This window comes from Pan troglodytes, chromosome 21 (assembly GCF_028858775.2).
Source record: "Pan troglodytes isolate AG18354 chromosome 21, NHGRI_mPanTro3-v2.0_pri, whole genome shotgun sequence".
Lineage (NCBI taxonomy): Eukaryota > Metazoa > Chordata > Mammalia > Primates > Hominidae > Pan > Pan troglodytes.
In genome coordinates this window covers 41,533,627-41,548,251 of record NC_072419.2, presented here as the reverse complement: position 1 = coordinate 41,548,251, position 14,625 = coordinate 41,533,627, and the positions used below count along the sequence as shown (strand labels likewise).

At 50.5% G+C, this 14,625-nt stretch overlaps 1 protein-coding gene across 4 annotated transcripts in view; it reads left to right on the top strand.

Annotated features, from left to right (window-relative positions):
* UQCC1 (ubiquinol-cytochrome c reductase complex assembly factor 1) overlaps positions 1–9,797 on the top strand; it is a 108,012-nt gene extending 98,215 nt beyond the window's left edge. For all 4 annotated transcript variants that reach the window (XM_009437000.4, XM_009436999.4, NM_001280459.1 and 1 more), the window contains 2 exon segments: positions 5,598–5,711; positions 8,306–9,797. In XM_009437000.4, the coding sequence (XP_009435275.1) occupies positions 5,598–5,711; positions 8,306–8,440 (249 nt within the window). In that variant the 3' untranslated portion in view covers positions 8,441–9,797.
* Positions 9,798–14,625: the final 4,828 nt, after the last annotated feature.

Below are 14,625 nucleotides of genomic sequence, written 5' to 3'. Positions count from 1 at the left end.
ACAAAAGTTAAGAAACTGGAGTTCAGTTTCTTAACTTTTGTTAAAATAGGGTCTCCTGATTCCTATTCTACTGGATATCCTGAATTACAAGGGAGCATTTACATTGCATACTATACACATCATTAACTTAACATGAGCTTTCGGGGGTTATGGGTTGGGAATTGAGAATTATTGCTCAAGTGTACATATCAATTATAAAAGTGGACGAATTGTAATTGTAGAAGCCTTACAGTATAGAAAAGGATGAGGCTTAGGAGTGAAGAAGTACACCTCTCTGTGAGCCTTTGTTTATGGTCTTTATTGCAGGTGGCTCTATTGGCTCAGTCGATCCTTTCATCAGTATTAATAAAAATGTACCGAATTGTGTTTGTTTCTGGTCCCCCATCCAGTCCATTCTGGCAGAGCCATTTTACCCAACTGTGCCTGACCACAGGAGTCACCTGGGGTGCTTTTAAAATCTAAATCTTTATCACCTCTCTGAAGATTACAATTCAGTAGGAGTGCTGCCTGGTGGTTCAACAAGTCACCCGAAGGTGACTTTTAAGAGCAGGAAATTTTGGGGAAATATACTAATTACCTGGGACACTTTTTAGAAATATCAGTGTCTGGGCCCTGTCCCCCAAAGATTCTAATTTAATTGGTGGAGGTGGACATCTGTAGTTGTAAAAGTTCCCAGGTGATTTTAATGTGCAATTCTAGAAGTTTTTCCTGTATTTTAATGTGCATGTGAGTCACCTAGAGGACCTAGGTACGATTCAGATTCTGACTCAGCAAGTCTGGGGCGGGGCCTGAGATTCTGCATTGCTAACAGCTGCACGTGATGGGGGTGCAGCCATTTTGCAGACCACACTTGGAGTCACAAGGTGCTAGAGCTATTTGATACTAAACACATGCAGCTATTTTAATTTAAATTAATTAAATAAAATGGAAAATTCAGATCCTCAGGTACTCAGTTACTATATGTGACTACCATCTTGGACAGTGCAGATACAGAACAGTTCCATAGTCACAAAAAGTTCTATTGGACAGCGCTGTTCTACAGCAACCTTTTCCTAGAATCTTGCTTGGATTGTTCCCCCTCCCTGGACGCTTTGGGAACCTCCCTGTTTTCTATGACATTAGGTCCAAATTGCTCCCTGAACTTCCAGGCCTTCTGTGAACTGTTGCCATTGCTATGTGCCCTATCTGCCTTTATATTTCTTGTGCTCTCTCTTAGGCCGTTTGCCTTACTGCCCTATAGACATGCTGTGCCTGACTGAGACTCTACCTAACAATGAGGGGTTGAGGGCAGTAGCTGAGTCTTGGTCAGCTTTAGGGTCTGGTTCAGGGCCTGGTGTACCTTGTAGGCACTCCCTCTGTAAATATTTTGAATATTTTCTCTTGCTTAGAATAATCTGCAGCTGGCCAGGCACAGTGGCTCACGCCTGTAATCCCAGTGCTTTGGGAGGCCGAGGTGGGTAGATCACGAGGCCAAGAGTTCGAGACCAGCCTGACCAACATGGTGAAACCCCATCTCTACTGAAAAAAAAAAAAAAAAATTAGCCCGGCATGGTAGTGGGCGCCTGTAGTCCCAGCTACTCAGGAGGCTGAGGCAGGAGAATGGCATGAACCCAGGAGGTGGAGCTTGCAGTGAGCTGAGATCACGCCACTGCACTCCAGCCTGGGTGACAGAGCGAGAGTCCGTCTCAAAAAAAAAAAAAAAATCTGCAGCTTTCCAAATCTTCCCAATTTTTTTTTTTTTTTTTTTTTTTTTTGAGACAGAGTCTCACTCTGTTGCCAGGCTGGAGTGCAGTGGCACAATCTCAGCTTACTGCAGCCTCCACCTCCCGGGTTTAAGGGATTCTCCTGCCTCAGCCTCCTGAGTAGCTGGGACTAGAGGCAGGCGCCACCATGCCTGACTAATTTTTTTTGTATTTTTCGTAGAGACGGGGTTTCACCACGTTGCCCAGGATGGTCTCGATCTCTTGACCTCGTGATCCACCCACCTCGGCCTCCCAAAGTGCTGGGATTACAGGCGTGAGCCACCACACCCAGCTAAATCCTCCCAATTCTTAAAGGCCTACTTCTTCAGAAAGGTTTCCCTGACCTCTCTGGATCGCTTGTGTTTTTACTGTGAATTTCCACACCCATCCATCTATTCATTATCCATTTAACAGGTAGCTTTTGAGTGTCTACCATGTGTGATACATGGGAATATATTGGTGAATAAAACAAACACGGTCTGGCTCTTTCCCACTAGAGCTTACCTTCTAATTGAGAGACATAGTAAACAAGTAGCAGATAAACAAGCAGTAAATATCTAACTACAGTAGAGTGCAGTGAGAGAGAACAACAGGGGGAATGACTTGATGTGGACCAGGAAGATCTCTCTGAGGAGTTGTCATAAAAGCTAAGACTGTAGAACAAGGAGGCAGCCATGTAGAGTGTAGCTGAATCTCACTGTGCAGCTTGGCATGTGTTCATTCTCCGGGATTTTACTCTGTGCTGCTGTTAGATGTGCACTGATTTTGTCCCTTCAGCTAGATTGCAAGTTCTCTGAGAGCTCAGACCATATTGCTGTGACTCTTGTGTTCCTAGCATCATGCTGAGCACATAGTGATGTCAAATCAATCTTCACTCAGTGGAACTCTGCCACTTTAAACCCTTAATCAGAACTAGAACCCTCCAAAGCTGAAACAATCCCCCTGGCTTCCTCTCAGTTACTCTAGACCTAGGTGTCTTAATTTCTGAAGGATGCTTCATTGTGTCGCGAGGGAAAACAAGTAGGCACCCGATTAGATTGGGGGGAAATTACGCTGTGCCCTCATGTTTGGTTCCCAGGACCCTTCTTCCATTTCTGCTTTCTTAGTTTGAAATGTGCACCCTCAGATTAGTCTCTCATTTGTTTTCACTGCCTTACACTAGCAGTGTGGTGGGAAGAAGGCTGAAGTTGTGTTCGTTGATATATTCAGCTATTCTTTTTTTTTCTCCTAAGACAGGGTCTCACTCTGTTGCCCAGGCTGGAGTGCAGCAGTGTGATCACAGCTCACTGTATCCTCAACCTCCCCAGGCCCAGGTGATCATCCCACCTCATCCTCCCGAGTAGCTGGGACTACACTTGTGTGCCACCATGCCTGGCTAATTTTTATATTTTTTTGTGGAAACAGTTTCGCCATGTTTTCCAGGCTGGTCTTGAACTCCTGGGCTCAAGTGATCCACCCAGCTTGGACTCCCAAAGTGCTGGGTATTCAGCCATTCTGATTGCTCTCCCACTCTATGCCAAGTTCTGTATTCTGACTAGAGTGGGTCAGTCATCATCCCCCACCTCATCAATGCATGCTGGTTCTAGTTCAGCCATCAGTTAGCTAGCCTCTAAGCCTCAGTTTACTTATCTTTCAAATGGGGATATAGGCCAGGTGTGGTGGCTCACGCCTGTAATCCCAGCACTTGGGAGGCCGAAGCAGGCAGATCACTTGAGGTCAGGAGTTCGAGACCACCCTGGCCAACATGGTGAAACCCCGTCTCTACTAAAAATACAAAAAATTAGCCGGGTGTGGTGGCGCATGCCCGTAGTCCCAGCTACTTGGGAGGCTGAGGCAAGAGAATCACTTGAACTTGGGAGGCAGAGGTTGCATTGAGCCAAGATCATGCCACTGCACTTCAGCCTGGGTGACAGAGTGAGACTTCATCTCAAAACAAAACAAAACAAAGCAAAGCAAATGGGAATATAACATCTATTCTACTTGGCAAACATAATCATTAGGAGCTAGGCGTGTGAGGGAACCCTAACAGTCTGAAACAGTTGGGTTGTTCTCACTATTAGTGGGTCCTGAGTCATCCTTTTCCTTCTGATGGCTCAGGAATTCCTGATTATGAATTTGCCCCTTCCCAGCCATCTCACCTGCTGCTAAAGTTGCCTGTTTTCCCATCCTGGGCTCTGCCCATTCTCCAGGTCCCCATAACACCCGCTCCCAATCCCATTCCTTTCTGCACAGCACATGTGGGTTGCTGCCAGCAGCGCTCTGGCATGTGCCCAGGCACAGCAGACACAGGCACGCTGTTGTGCTAGCAAATCGTTTGCAGAAGGGTGATGTGCCTGAGCTTGTCCTCTGCTCCTGTCCCCATGTGCCAGAAAAAGCCAGTTTTCCTGACTCAGCCATTGTGCCAGGACAGTCCTAAGCTGTGGAACCGTAAGGAGGGTTTATCAGAGAGCATTTGGAACAGGTGGAATGTTTTTCTACCAAACTGTCAGCACCCCATACTGGACATGGCCCTTTTTGGCAGCAGGCCTGGAGCCAGACCTCACATACCACAATGCCCAAGAGGACAGACCACAATAAAATGTCGAATAAAGTGATCCTGGGTCTTTGGGTAATGTTTACCACTTACAGAGCCATTCATGGCCAGTATCTCTTAATTCTCACAGCAACTCTGTGGGATAGGTATTATTAGGCTTGTTTGACTCATGAAAAACTGAGGCTCAGGAATGGCTAATAGCTTCTTAAAGGCCGCATGGCCATCAAGTGACACAGCTGGTATTCGAACTCTGTGCTCTGGCTCCCAGACCCCACGGTTTTGACTGTATCCCCGCTGTCTGCCAAAGCATGCTCCTAATCTTTGTATCCAACAGATTACACTTAACAAATAGTTCAAGAATGCTGTAAGTAGAGCAGGTAACTTCATCTGTTTTGAAGAAGTAGAAGATTGAGACTTTGGTTTAGTCAGCTGCCACCATCACTGATCTTGGCAGAGGTGGAATTAGGACTTGATCTCCCTTCTAACTCCAAGTCAGCACATCGATTCCACACACTACCTTGGCACCTGGACAGAGCAACTTCTCAGGGCCTGTTCCATCAGCCACCTTCACCCCAGGAAGCAAGACTCTCAGCCCTCCCTCCTCTAGAGGTCCAAGCTAGAAAATGTCCTTAGCTGGTGGCTGGGGCTCTTATTTTGCTCTGTAATCTTTAAGCTTCCCAACAGAAGTCTCCTCTGCCAAAAGAGGCAGCATTAGGCACACACACACATGCAAGCTCTGAGCCTGGCCCTCTGTGGCCCCAGCAATCCTGCTGAACATCCTGTTCCTCTACTTAGGGAGAGGCTGGGCCCAGAGTTGGGTAACAGTGAAGACAAGGTGGCTGGCTCCCTTCCCCCAAGGACCAGTTGCCTTGCCTTGGTCCTTGGACCAAGCAAGAAGGCACAGTCCATGCCCACCTCCATTCCTGGGAGAAACATACATTCACAATATTCCCAGCCCGTGCCCTGTGGACAGCAGGGGGAGCATTGCTGCTACTGTTTCTCTTCTCAGCCTCTCAACTGTTGCCTGGGCCAGGCGCAGTACGGAGTACTGCCTGAGTCCCAGCTCTGCATCACCTAACTGGTGGCTTGGCCCCTCTGGACCCCCTGTTCTCCCTCTGTATGTAATAAAATGAAGGGATTGGGCCAGATACCCTTGTAAGACCCCTTCCACCTCTACTGTGTGACTGCCCCATTTTCCTCTTGTGCATGGAGGGCCCTTTTGAGCCGATTCCATGGTTGCTAGCATGTTCATAGTATCCCCACCGTCTGTGTCCTGGCTCTGTGGATCCCTCAGGAGACCATTGCTGTGCTGTATGTTCCAGGGGATCCTTTCAGATGATCATGGGCTGGCCGCTGCCCTCTGGAGAACCTTCTTCAACCGGAAATGTGAAGACCCTCGACATCTTGAATTGCTGGTAGAGTATGTGAGGAAACAGGTGAGCGACCCTTTCCCTCCCCTCCCAAGTCCTGGCAACAGTGGGTCCTCCTCTTGGGCTTTCAGGGGATCATGAGAGGTGGGGTTACCAAGGACCAGCCTGAGAGAATTCTGACCAGATCACATCAGCACTAGACGCTGAAGAAGGAGCGCCTTCTGTATGTCCAACCATGAACTGGGCCAGGGAGTGGGAAATGGGAAGAGAGAGAGAAAGAGGCATCGAGTAGTCTCCTGCCCTCAGGAACTTTGAGTCATTCATTCACTGTGCACCTCATTGCTTACTGTGCGCCCAGTGCTACGCCAGCAGCTGGGCCCACAGAGTCCTGGCAGATATGAGCACGTGGTGTAGTGGCAGCTGCCCACTGTGGACCCCTTCTGTACCCACTTGGATTTGTTTCCTGCTCCTGACTTCCAGCAAAACTGGGCAGCAGGCAGCATTTCACAGACAGCCTCTTCCTGCTAGATGCTCTCCACGGTCAAGTAGAGTCCCCTCACTTCAGTTTCTCACCCCTCTGGCTCCCCAGGGCTCCCTGACATCAAAGCTTCTAGGAGAAAGCTCTGCAGTGGGGGCTGCTTACCCACATAGCTGTCCTCAAGCCCCGGGGAATTAATTCCTTGACCTCCCTGCCCTCAGATCCTGTATTGATGGGAAACTCATACTTGATAGATGAGTGAGCTGACTGGCAGCGAAGAGGACATAGAGGCTCTTCCAGGGCCTCCCAGTGAGTCAGCCTGCACAGCTGCCCTAGGGCCCCAAGCTGTGTGATTCATGTGGCCACTGAGGCCTCAGCTGCCTCAGACAGCTCAGGCTGTGCCATGAGTCACACCTTTGCTTCATGGCCTGGCCCCTGGAGCTGAAGGGGTGTCACCCCACAGTTACTCTCTTGTTCACTTGTATTCATGGTCTTCAACAACCAGGAAAGGCAAGGCTGGACTTCAGCTCTTGAGAAGACAGGGCCCATAGGACTAGCTTGTTAACTGCTGGAAAAACCACATACTGGGGCTCTGCAGACCCACAGGGTGGAGAATCCCAGGAGCCAGGACTTCTGTTTGACCACTCTTCAAATCTGCTAGAGCCAGGGAGAGGGCACGGCATGGCCAGAGGGCCCCACTCACAGAGAATTCTGATACTCTGTTGACTGGACTCACCCTCAGATGGGAGTAGCAATTCGCAAAGCAAATGCTGTGTTTTCTGAGAGACCTGCCCAACATTTCCATCTGCCATGGTGGGCTTGTGCCAGAAGCCCCAACAAGACACACTGGGACTTCTCCGAGGGCCCTCTAGGAAGGGGCTGCCACAACCATTGTCCCTACAAGAGGTCCCATGTGGCCCCAGTGAGAGGCAGTGGAAAAACCGTGAAGGGGTTCTTGGGAAAGCAGGGAGCTTTGGTGGGGACCCAGTTCTATCAGCAAACCTTTTGAGCAGCTGCTGCTCCATGTACTCTTGGGAAAGCAACAATTAATAAGACCCAGTCCTGCCCTCGAGGAGCCAGCTCATGGTTTGGTGAGGAAGGCCAGGCACACGGCTAACCCTGGAGTAAGCCAGCCTGTTATGTGATACAGGGAGGGCAGAGTGCTGAAGGCTGGGAAAGGAAGAGCAGGAGCTGGGCCTGAGCAGACTGCTTGGTGTGGCCGATGGCCCAAGAGCCAACCAGAGGTTCTGTTGAGATTTTCAACCCACGAGGTGGGCAGAGGGGTGGCACTGGGGGCAGAAATGGAGTCACTGTAAGGGAGGAGTGGGCTTTAGGGAAGAGATGGCAGGGCAGGTGGGAATCCAGAGCTAAGACACGTGCGAGAGGCTGGGGTTGAGTTCAAGCGTCAGCAGCTGGAAGCGGAAGCAACCAGAGTGGTGGATTCTTGGAAGGGGGAATGACCTAAAGCCTAAGATGAAGTCTCCTGGCCCTGCAGCAGTGGCTTCTCTGGATGATGACCATTTTAATGGCAGAGCTGTCTGCCCCTACTGTCCTAGAGAGGTGATACTGGGGCCCACTGACCAGGGGCCCACTAGAGGACAACAGAGGCATACATACGTTTAAAGCGTGAGTGCCTAGCACTGCATATATGCATATTGTTGAATCTCTTCATGTGTCCCATGAGGTACCTGTTTCTATCCCCTCTCTCAAGACAAGGGAACTTAAATCTCAGAGAGGGGAAGCTGCCACCCTGGGTAGCAGCACTGGGAAGGGACAGAATCAGGACTCTCACCCAGCAGTGCTGGGGTGGACAGCATGGCTGTGTGCGCTGCAAGCCCTGACTTCCTGGCCTGCAGGAGCTGTCTAGGGAGGGTGTGTAGGGGAGAAGTGTCCTTGGGAGGTGTGTGTCTGTCTCCATTCAGAGGTGTGATAGGGAATTCCCTAACTGCCCCCGCCACCCAGCTCCCCAGTGGCTGCTTTCTCTGAACCACCTTAGTGAAATTATCTAGGAGATCAGAGACGGCTTGGCCTGGGACTGCTTGGTCTGGGACCTGGGATGGTCAGAAGCCCCCTCATGCCCCGTCCCCTTCCTTCCTCTCCTCTGGGAGGCTGGTTGCTGACGCTGGCTCCTCACCTCTGCCCTGCCTCTGTCGCTTCCTCCTTCCCGCTCCCCTGGTTGCAGATACAGTACCTGGACTCCATGAACGGGGAGGATCTGCTTCTGACAGGGGAGGTGAGCTGGCGCCCTCTAGTGGAGAAGAATCCTCAGAGCATCCTGAAGCCCCATTCTCCGACTTACAACGACGAGGGACTTTGATGGGCTGGGCCCTCCGCACGGCTGGCCAGCTGGCTTCGAGGAACCTCCAGGAGAGAAGTGCCTGTTGGTCCAGGACCCTGAAGAAAGTGGCCTGAACTGACCTCTGAACAGCATCTGTCAAATACCTGGCCCCATTTGTGTTGAGTTTCCTCTTAGTGTGCCCAGGAGTCTGATCTGCTGGGGTACAGGGCTGGGAGAACCCCTAGCTCTCCCGGGGTGTCCTCTCCCTTAGGGGAAGCCCCGAGTGAGAGTCCCCCAGCACACACTCCCCAACCCCCTCCAGCAACTACATGTGACTGATAGCTTTTCCCAAAGGCCAAGGAAGGGATGGTGTAGGTTCAAAAGGGAAACCCCCCAGGGCCTGCTGTGGCCTAGGAGCAGATTGTAATGCTGCCGAGTCGGGTCGGTGACCACGCGTTGTCCCTCGGCTTTCAGCCATGGGGTTGAGTTGGCCATTAAAAGAAACAGAGACTTCTCTCTGCCATGGCCCTTCTTTATTCCAGGGACTTAGAAACTTGCCTGAGATGGTGGACGCAGTAATGAGGGCACCGCGCAGCTCAGTTAGAGACGGAGAAAGGGAAGAGGCTGGGATGGTCTCTGCTGCTCTTGCCTCTAGTTCATGGAGATGTGTCTCTGTTCAGGCCAAGGTACAGCCAGCCAGGCCCGTCGTCTGGGACCCAGGAGGCCTCTGATGACCAAGGGCTTTCACATCCTAAGTCATTTGGAAGGAGGCCTTGAGAACAAAGTCACCTTTGTCACTCCCAGTGAACTGAATGAGGAACATGCTGTCTCCTGTCTTGGCCTCCCCTTTCATGAGATATTGGGGAGAAGAGAACATTCCTCCTGGCTTAGTTGTAGCAGACCCAGACCTGTGCCCAGCTTTGGTCCCCCTTCCCAACTTCTGAAGCACGTGCTGCAGAGCCACCTTGGTCTGAGCACCTGAGGACCAGCCCCTCCTCCCTCAGTGCGGGTCATCTCTTGGGGGATTTTCTTAAAGTGAAGAAAGGGGGTGGGGAACCATATTGCCCCTCCCTCCCCCATCAAACTTCCTTCATTTAACTTGCTATAAAATGAGTCATATAAAGAAACTCTATATGGGTGAGGTATATCCCACTTCTGTGAAAACATTACAAATCAAACCGCTTCTCTCAGTTTATTTAAGATGCTTTTGTTGCGAGCGGAGCTCTAGAGTGAAGCCTCCTGTGTGTGTGTGAGATAATAACACCTTGTAACTCATTACAGCTGGGCACTATTTACATAAACCAGAGCTGAGCCAGGCAGGAATTTGCTGATTAATTTATTTTTAATGGAGTGAAGTATACCATGCACCAAAATAAACTTTACTGTGTGTACCTAACTGCTCCTGGAATGGATGGAAAAATTAATGGAACAGATTTTGGCTCCCAACTCTACACATTAATTCATATATAAAAGTTATTTGAGCGTTAACCCATTTGCTGCCCAGGGTAGCTCCCTAGCCACAGATCCCAGCTCATGGCACCAGTTCAGCTACCGGGCTTGCTTTAGAATCCTGGAAGCTCAGACTTGGAAGGAACTTGAAAGGTCATTTGGTCCAGCCCTGGTCCAGAACCTGACTCCCCTTCTTAGCATCCCAGTCAGCCAGTGTTCATGCAGGCCCTGGATGAGTCCCTCTAGCATCTGATGGTCCCTGCCTATAGAGCTAGTCCTGTCTGCTCAGGAGTTTGTCGTCATGCAACACAGCAACTTGCAGTATGGAGCTGCCTTTGAAGGAGCCAGATTGGATCTATCGTGTCTGATGTCGGTGAGCCCTCACTTCTTGGCCATCAGCACCTTTCCCTGACTCTGCCAATCCCCCTCCCCTTAAGATCTATTCCAGGTTCCTTGGAGGCTACCTTTATTCTTGGTTTGGCCACTGCCTCCATTCCTGTTTTTATGAGTCTACCCATCTCTTCTCTGAGCACACTGAACCTCTTGGGGTTACCTGGAGAGATCATGCTATGTGTCCTCTACCTAGAACCTTTGTCCCTCCCTCTCCTGTCCCCTCCAGGTACAGTCACGATATCCGTGCTGCTCCCCACATGGTTCTCTGCTCTGGAGCACTTACCTTTTTATTTATGTAGAGACAGTTTCTCACTATGTTGATCCTCCCACCTTGCCCTCCCAAAGTGCTAGGATTATAGGCATGAGCCTCCACACCTAGCCCTGGTAACACTTACCTTACCATGTTAAAATGATTTTTTTACCCACCTCCTACACTGTACTGTGAGCTGCCTCAGCGTGGAGTGGACACTGTGTTTGTGTTGGTCACTGTTGTTTTTCCAGTGCTCAGCCAAATGCCTGATTCATGATCAGCATCAGTGTATACTTGGATAAATGAAAGAATGAATGTGTGACTAAATCACCAAGTGTTATCAATACAACCCCAACCAAAAAGCCCCCTTCTGGACCATTCTCAGTGTGACCCATACAGTTCCACTTATTTTAGCGACTTAATATTGAGCACTCCCTTTGGTCTTAGCATAGGAACCAAAATGGAAAGTTCTTTCCATAGCTAAATGCTTTTCTAGTGTAACTCATTATTGTACAAAACAAGTGAAGGACACAATTTCTTGCCTTCAGGGAGACTGCTCTGTAGGAATGATGTTGTCATTTATTAATATTTGTATTCTGTATTCTTCCAGAAAAGATCACAGCAGATTAAGAGACACAGTTTGTAATAAAATTGTAGGCTGGGCGCAGTGGCTCATGCCTGTAATCCTAACACTTTGGGAGGCCGAAGTGGGCGGATTGGTTGAGTCCAGGAGTTCAAGACCAGCCTGGGCAATACAGTGAGACCCTGTCTCTACAAAAAGTTAGCTGAGTGTGGTGACATGAGCCTGTAGTCCCAGCTACTCAGGAGACTGAGGTAGGAGGATCACCTGAGCCCAGGAGGTGGGGGTTGCAGTGAGCTGAGATCATGCCACCATACTCCAGCCTGGGCAACAGAGTGAGACCCTGTCTCAAAAAAAAAAAAAAAAAATCCTTAAAGTTTGAAAGATCAGATCCAGGTATTGGGAGGGAAAAAGAGGGAAAATAATTATGTTGGAAAACCTGGACTGCTAATGAGCAACTTCCATATGACTTTTTAAAAATTTTATAAAATACTGTAAATGCATTGTCTCACAACAATCAGGTAAAACAGGTATTACCCTCATCATTTTTATTATCCCTTTAACACAAGTGAGGGGACTGAAGCTTAGAGGGGCCTAGAGAAAGAGTGATCGAGGATAAGAAGGGGCCAAGAGTGCTCCAGCCCACGACAGACCCTGGGGACCCTGCTTTGTCCCCATGTCACCCTGCCTCCCTCCCCCAGGTCAGCCAGGAGATTTGCAGTTGAGTATGAGACCTTGCTCTGAGCTTCCTGGCCAAAGGTGGAAAATGGAAAGCCCTAAGGTTGTAGAGTTCCCATTGTCACATAAAAGGAAGTACACTTACTCATCAGAAGAAACATACGTCTTCCTTAGTCTTCAGAGAAGACTGTATTATAGAGGTTTTCAAATGAGAAACACTGAACAGTACCCCTAAGATTGATGTTTTACCTAAAAATTTGAAAAAAGAAATCATCGCTATTTCTTCCGATGAGAAATAGCAATGCTGTACGACAAGACGGGGTGAATCTTAAACTGAGGTTGAAGCCCAGGCCGCACTTCAGCCACCATCTTTTGAGTTTTCCCTCCGTGCCAGGCTTGCTTGGTATTTTCACTTGTCACCTCACTTGCCACCTTGCAGGTGAGGATTCTTAAGCTCATATTCCAGGAGGGAAATGCCCAGATGTACCCTGTATGGTGGCTCTGACCCAGTCCACCGCTTCAGGCTGTGAAGAGTGAGGCTTAAGGAGGTAGGAAAACGGGAATTGAGGACTAGCTCTCCAGGTGAAGGCACAGAACAGGAAGCCCTTCAGACTGCAGCAACTGTTGAGTTAGCTGCTAAGGGAAGGAAGGGTTGCAGAGATCAGGTGGGAGGGACCATGAGTAGGGGTAGCACAGATCACACATCAGCTGCCAGGCAGCAGGAAGCCACTGTGTGCATTCTTGGTAAAGACTGGGGCATGATGGCAGTGGAGAGACAGTGGTACCAGGATGGATTGGCTCTGTCAGGAAGGGAGTTTAGCCATCTGGGCTTGAGATGCCGGGGGTGACAGATGGAATTCAAAGGGAAGCTCAAACCCCAGAGACATTTCCGAGAAAAAACTCATCAGGACTTGAGGCCTAATGTGGAGCCTGAAGAGAGTGCAGTCACAGAACTCACTGGGGCCCAGAGATGGCGACGTCTGGCAGAAGATCCTCTTTGGAGGAGAAGAATCCTCTCTGTGTTGTGTTTTTTCTTTTTCTTTTTCTTTTTTGAGATGAAGTTTTGCTGCTGTTGCCCAGGCTGGAGTGCAGTGGTGTGATCTCGGCTCACTGCAACCTCCACCTCCCAGGTTCAAGGGATCCTCCTGCCTCAACTTCCCGAGTAGCTAGGATTACAGGCGCCTGCCACCACGCCCTGCTAAATTTTTTTGTATTTTTAGTAGAGACGGGGTTTCACCATGTTGGCTAGGCTGGTCTCGAACTCCTGACCTCAGGTGATCTACCTGCCTCAGCCTCCCAAAGTGCTGGGATTAGAGGTGTGAGCCACCGCGCCCGGCCATGTGTTGTGTTTGTTCAAGTGAAACTTACAGCACCCTATGAGCTGGGCAGGGCAGGGATTGCTGCACCCATGATGCAATAGGGAAATAGGCGCACTGAGAAGAATCTGCTTGCTGGTGCAAGGTGACCCTGCAGCAAAGCTGAACAGTCATTTTTTCTGGGTTCCACTCCATTGCTTTTGGTGCACCTTGGTTGCATCTGTGGGGAGCCAGTCTCGTGGCAGATGGACTTCAGATGCTAGAGATGCTCCAGGGAGGGCAAGGGCATGGGGGGAGGAAGGACCTTGGCGAACCTCAGGATGGACCTCAGGGATGAAGGATGTTGGCTTTGTCTTGGGTATAGAAATCCTGAAGTTGATGAGCTCCCGGAGGTGAGGGCAGCCCCGAGACTGGGTTGGGAGTGCAAGGAGCATTCACAGGAGGTGGCAGGAAGAGCAGGCACCAGTGCAGAAGGTAGACTGGACCCAGGGAAGAGGAGAGCTTCCAGAAGGAGACTCGGAGCAGCATGCTGAGAAGAAATGGAGGGATACTGGGAGGAGGCAGAAGAGGGGGTGAAACAAGGGGGTTTGCAGGAACGTGCTGAAGATGTATTTGGGGGCAGGAAGCACCCTGATGAGCTAAGCACTTAGTGGAGTAGGGAACTTCCCATGAGTGTTAGGGACTCCGATGAGATCCCTCTGGAAATGGAAGCCTGATCTTGAGAACAAGGGCCTGGCTTTGGAGGTGGTGAAGGGAATCCTTTCCTGAGACCAGCGATTAGGAGGACTGATAGGGGGAAAAGGAGTTTCTGAGGAGAGGGCTGAGGGGGAAGGGAGAGCTCATGCCAGCTGGTCTCGATCTAGAGTTTATCAGCTATGGGGGTGGAGTGGGAGGGAAGTGGAGCTGGCAGGGGTGTTCGAACGCTTCCCCTGGGAGCAGCCCTCCTGTACCTATTGCTCTGGTTCCCACTTCTAGTCTGTCCACTGCACCTACCATGCCTCACCCACCCTATCCACTGGGCTTGGCCTTAGAGAGGGGGAGGCCAGACCTCAGGCCCCTGGCCCCGACCCTCCCCGCTCCCCCATCAGGTTCTCTGTAGCTTCCAGGGGACTTCCCTGGAGCGACGTTGGTGAGCCTAGGAACCAGACCCTGACCAGGCCACGGGCTCCCCTTTTCCGTGTGGAGGGGAGAACAAGGAGAAAAGATCCTGGAGACCCTGGCTGGGGAATTTCCAGGAAGGGACCTCCAAGCACCAACCCATGGCGTCAACAAGTGATGGACTACAGCGGTAGTGCCGGAAGCACCTGGAGACCTCCCGCCCAGCCAGCGCGTTGGACGGGGGAGGCTGAGGCCCTGCCAGGCCTCACTGCAGGTTTCAGTCAGGAACCAGCACCCACGGGCCTGGGCTGGGTGCTCTAACTTTTTTTCTCTCCCTGTGGCCAGGAACAGCATTCACCTCACACTTGGGAGAGGGCCCGCCACTGCGCTGTGCCTTGCTTGAAGGGGCGGGAGGTGGGGCCATGGCTCCTCTGAGGTTCTTCAATAGGTCCAGGCTCTA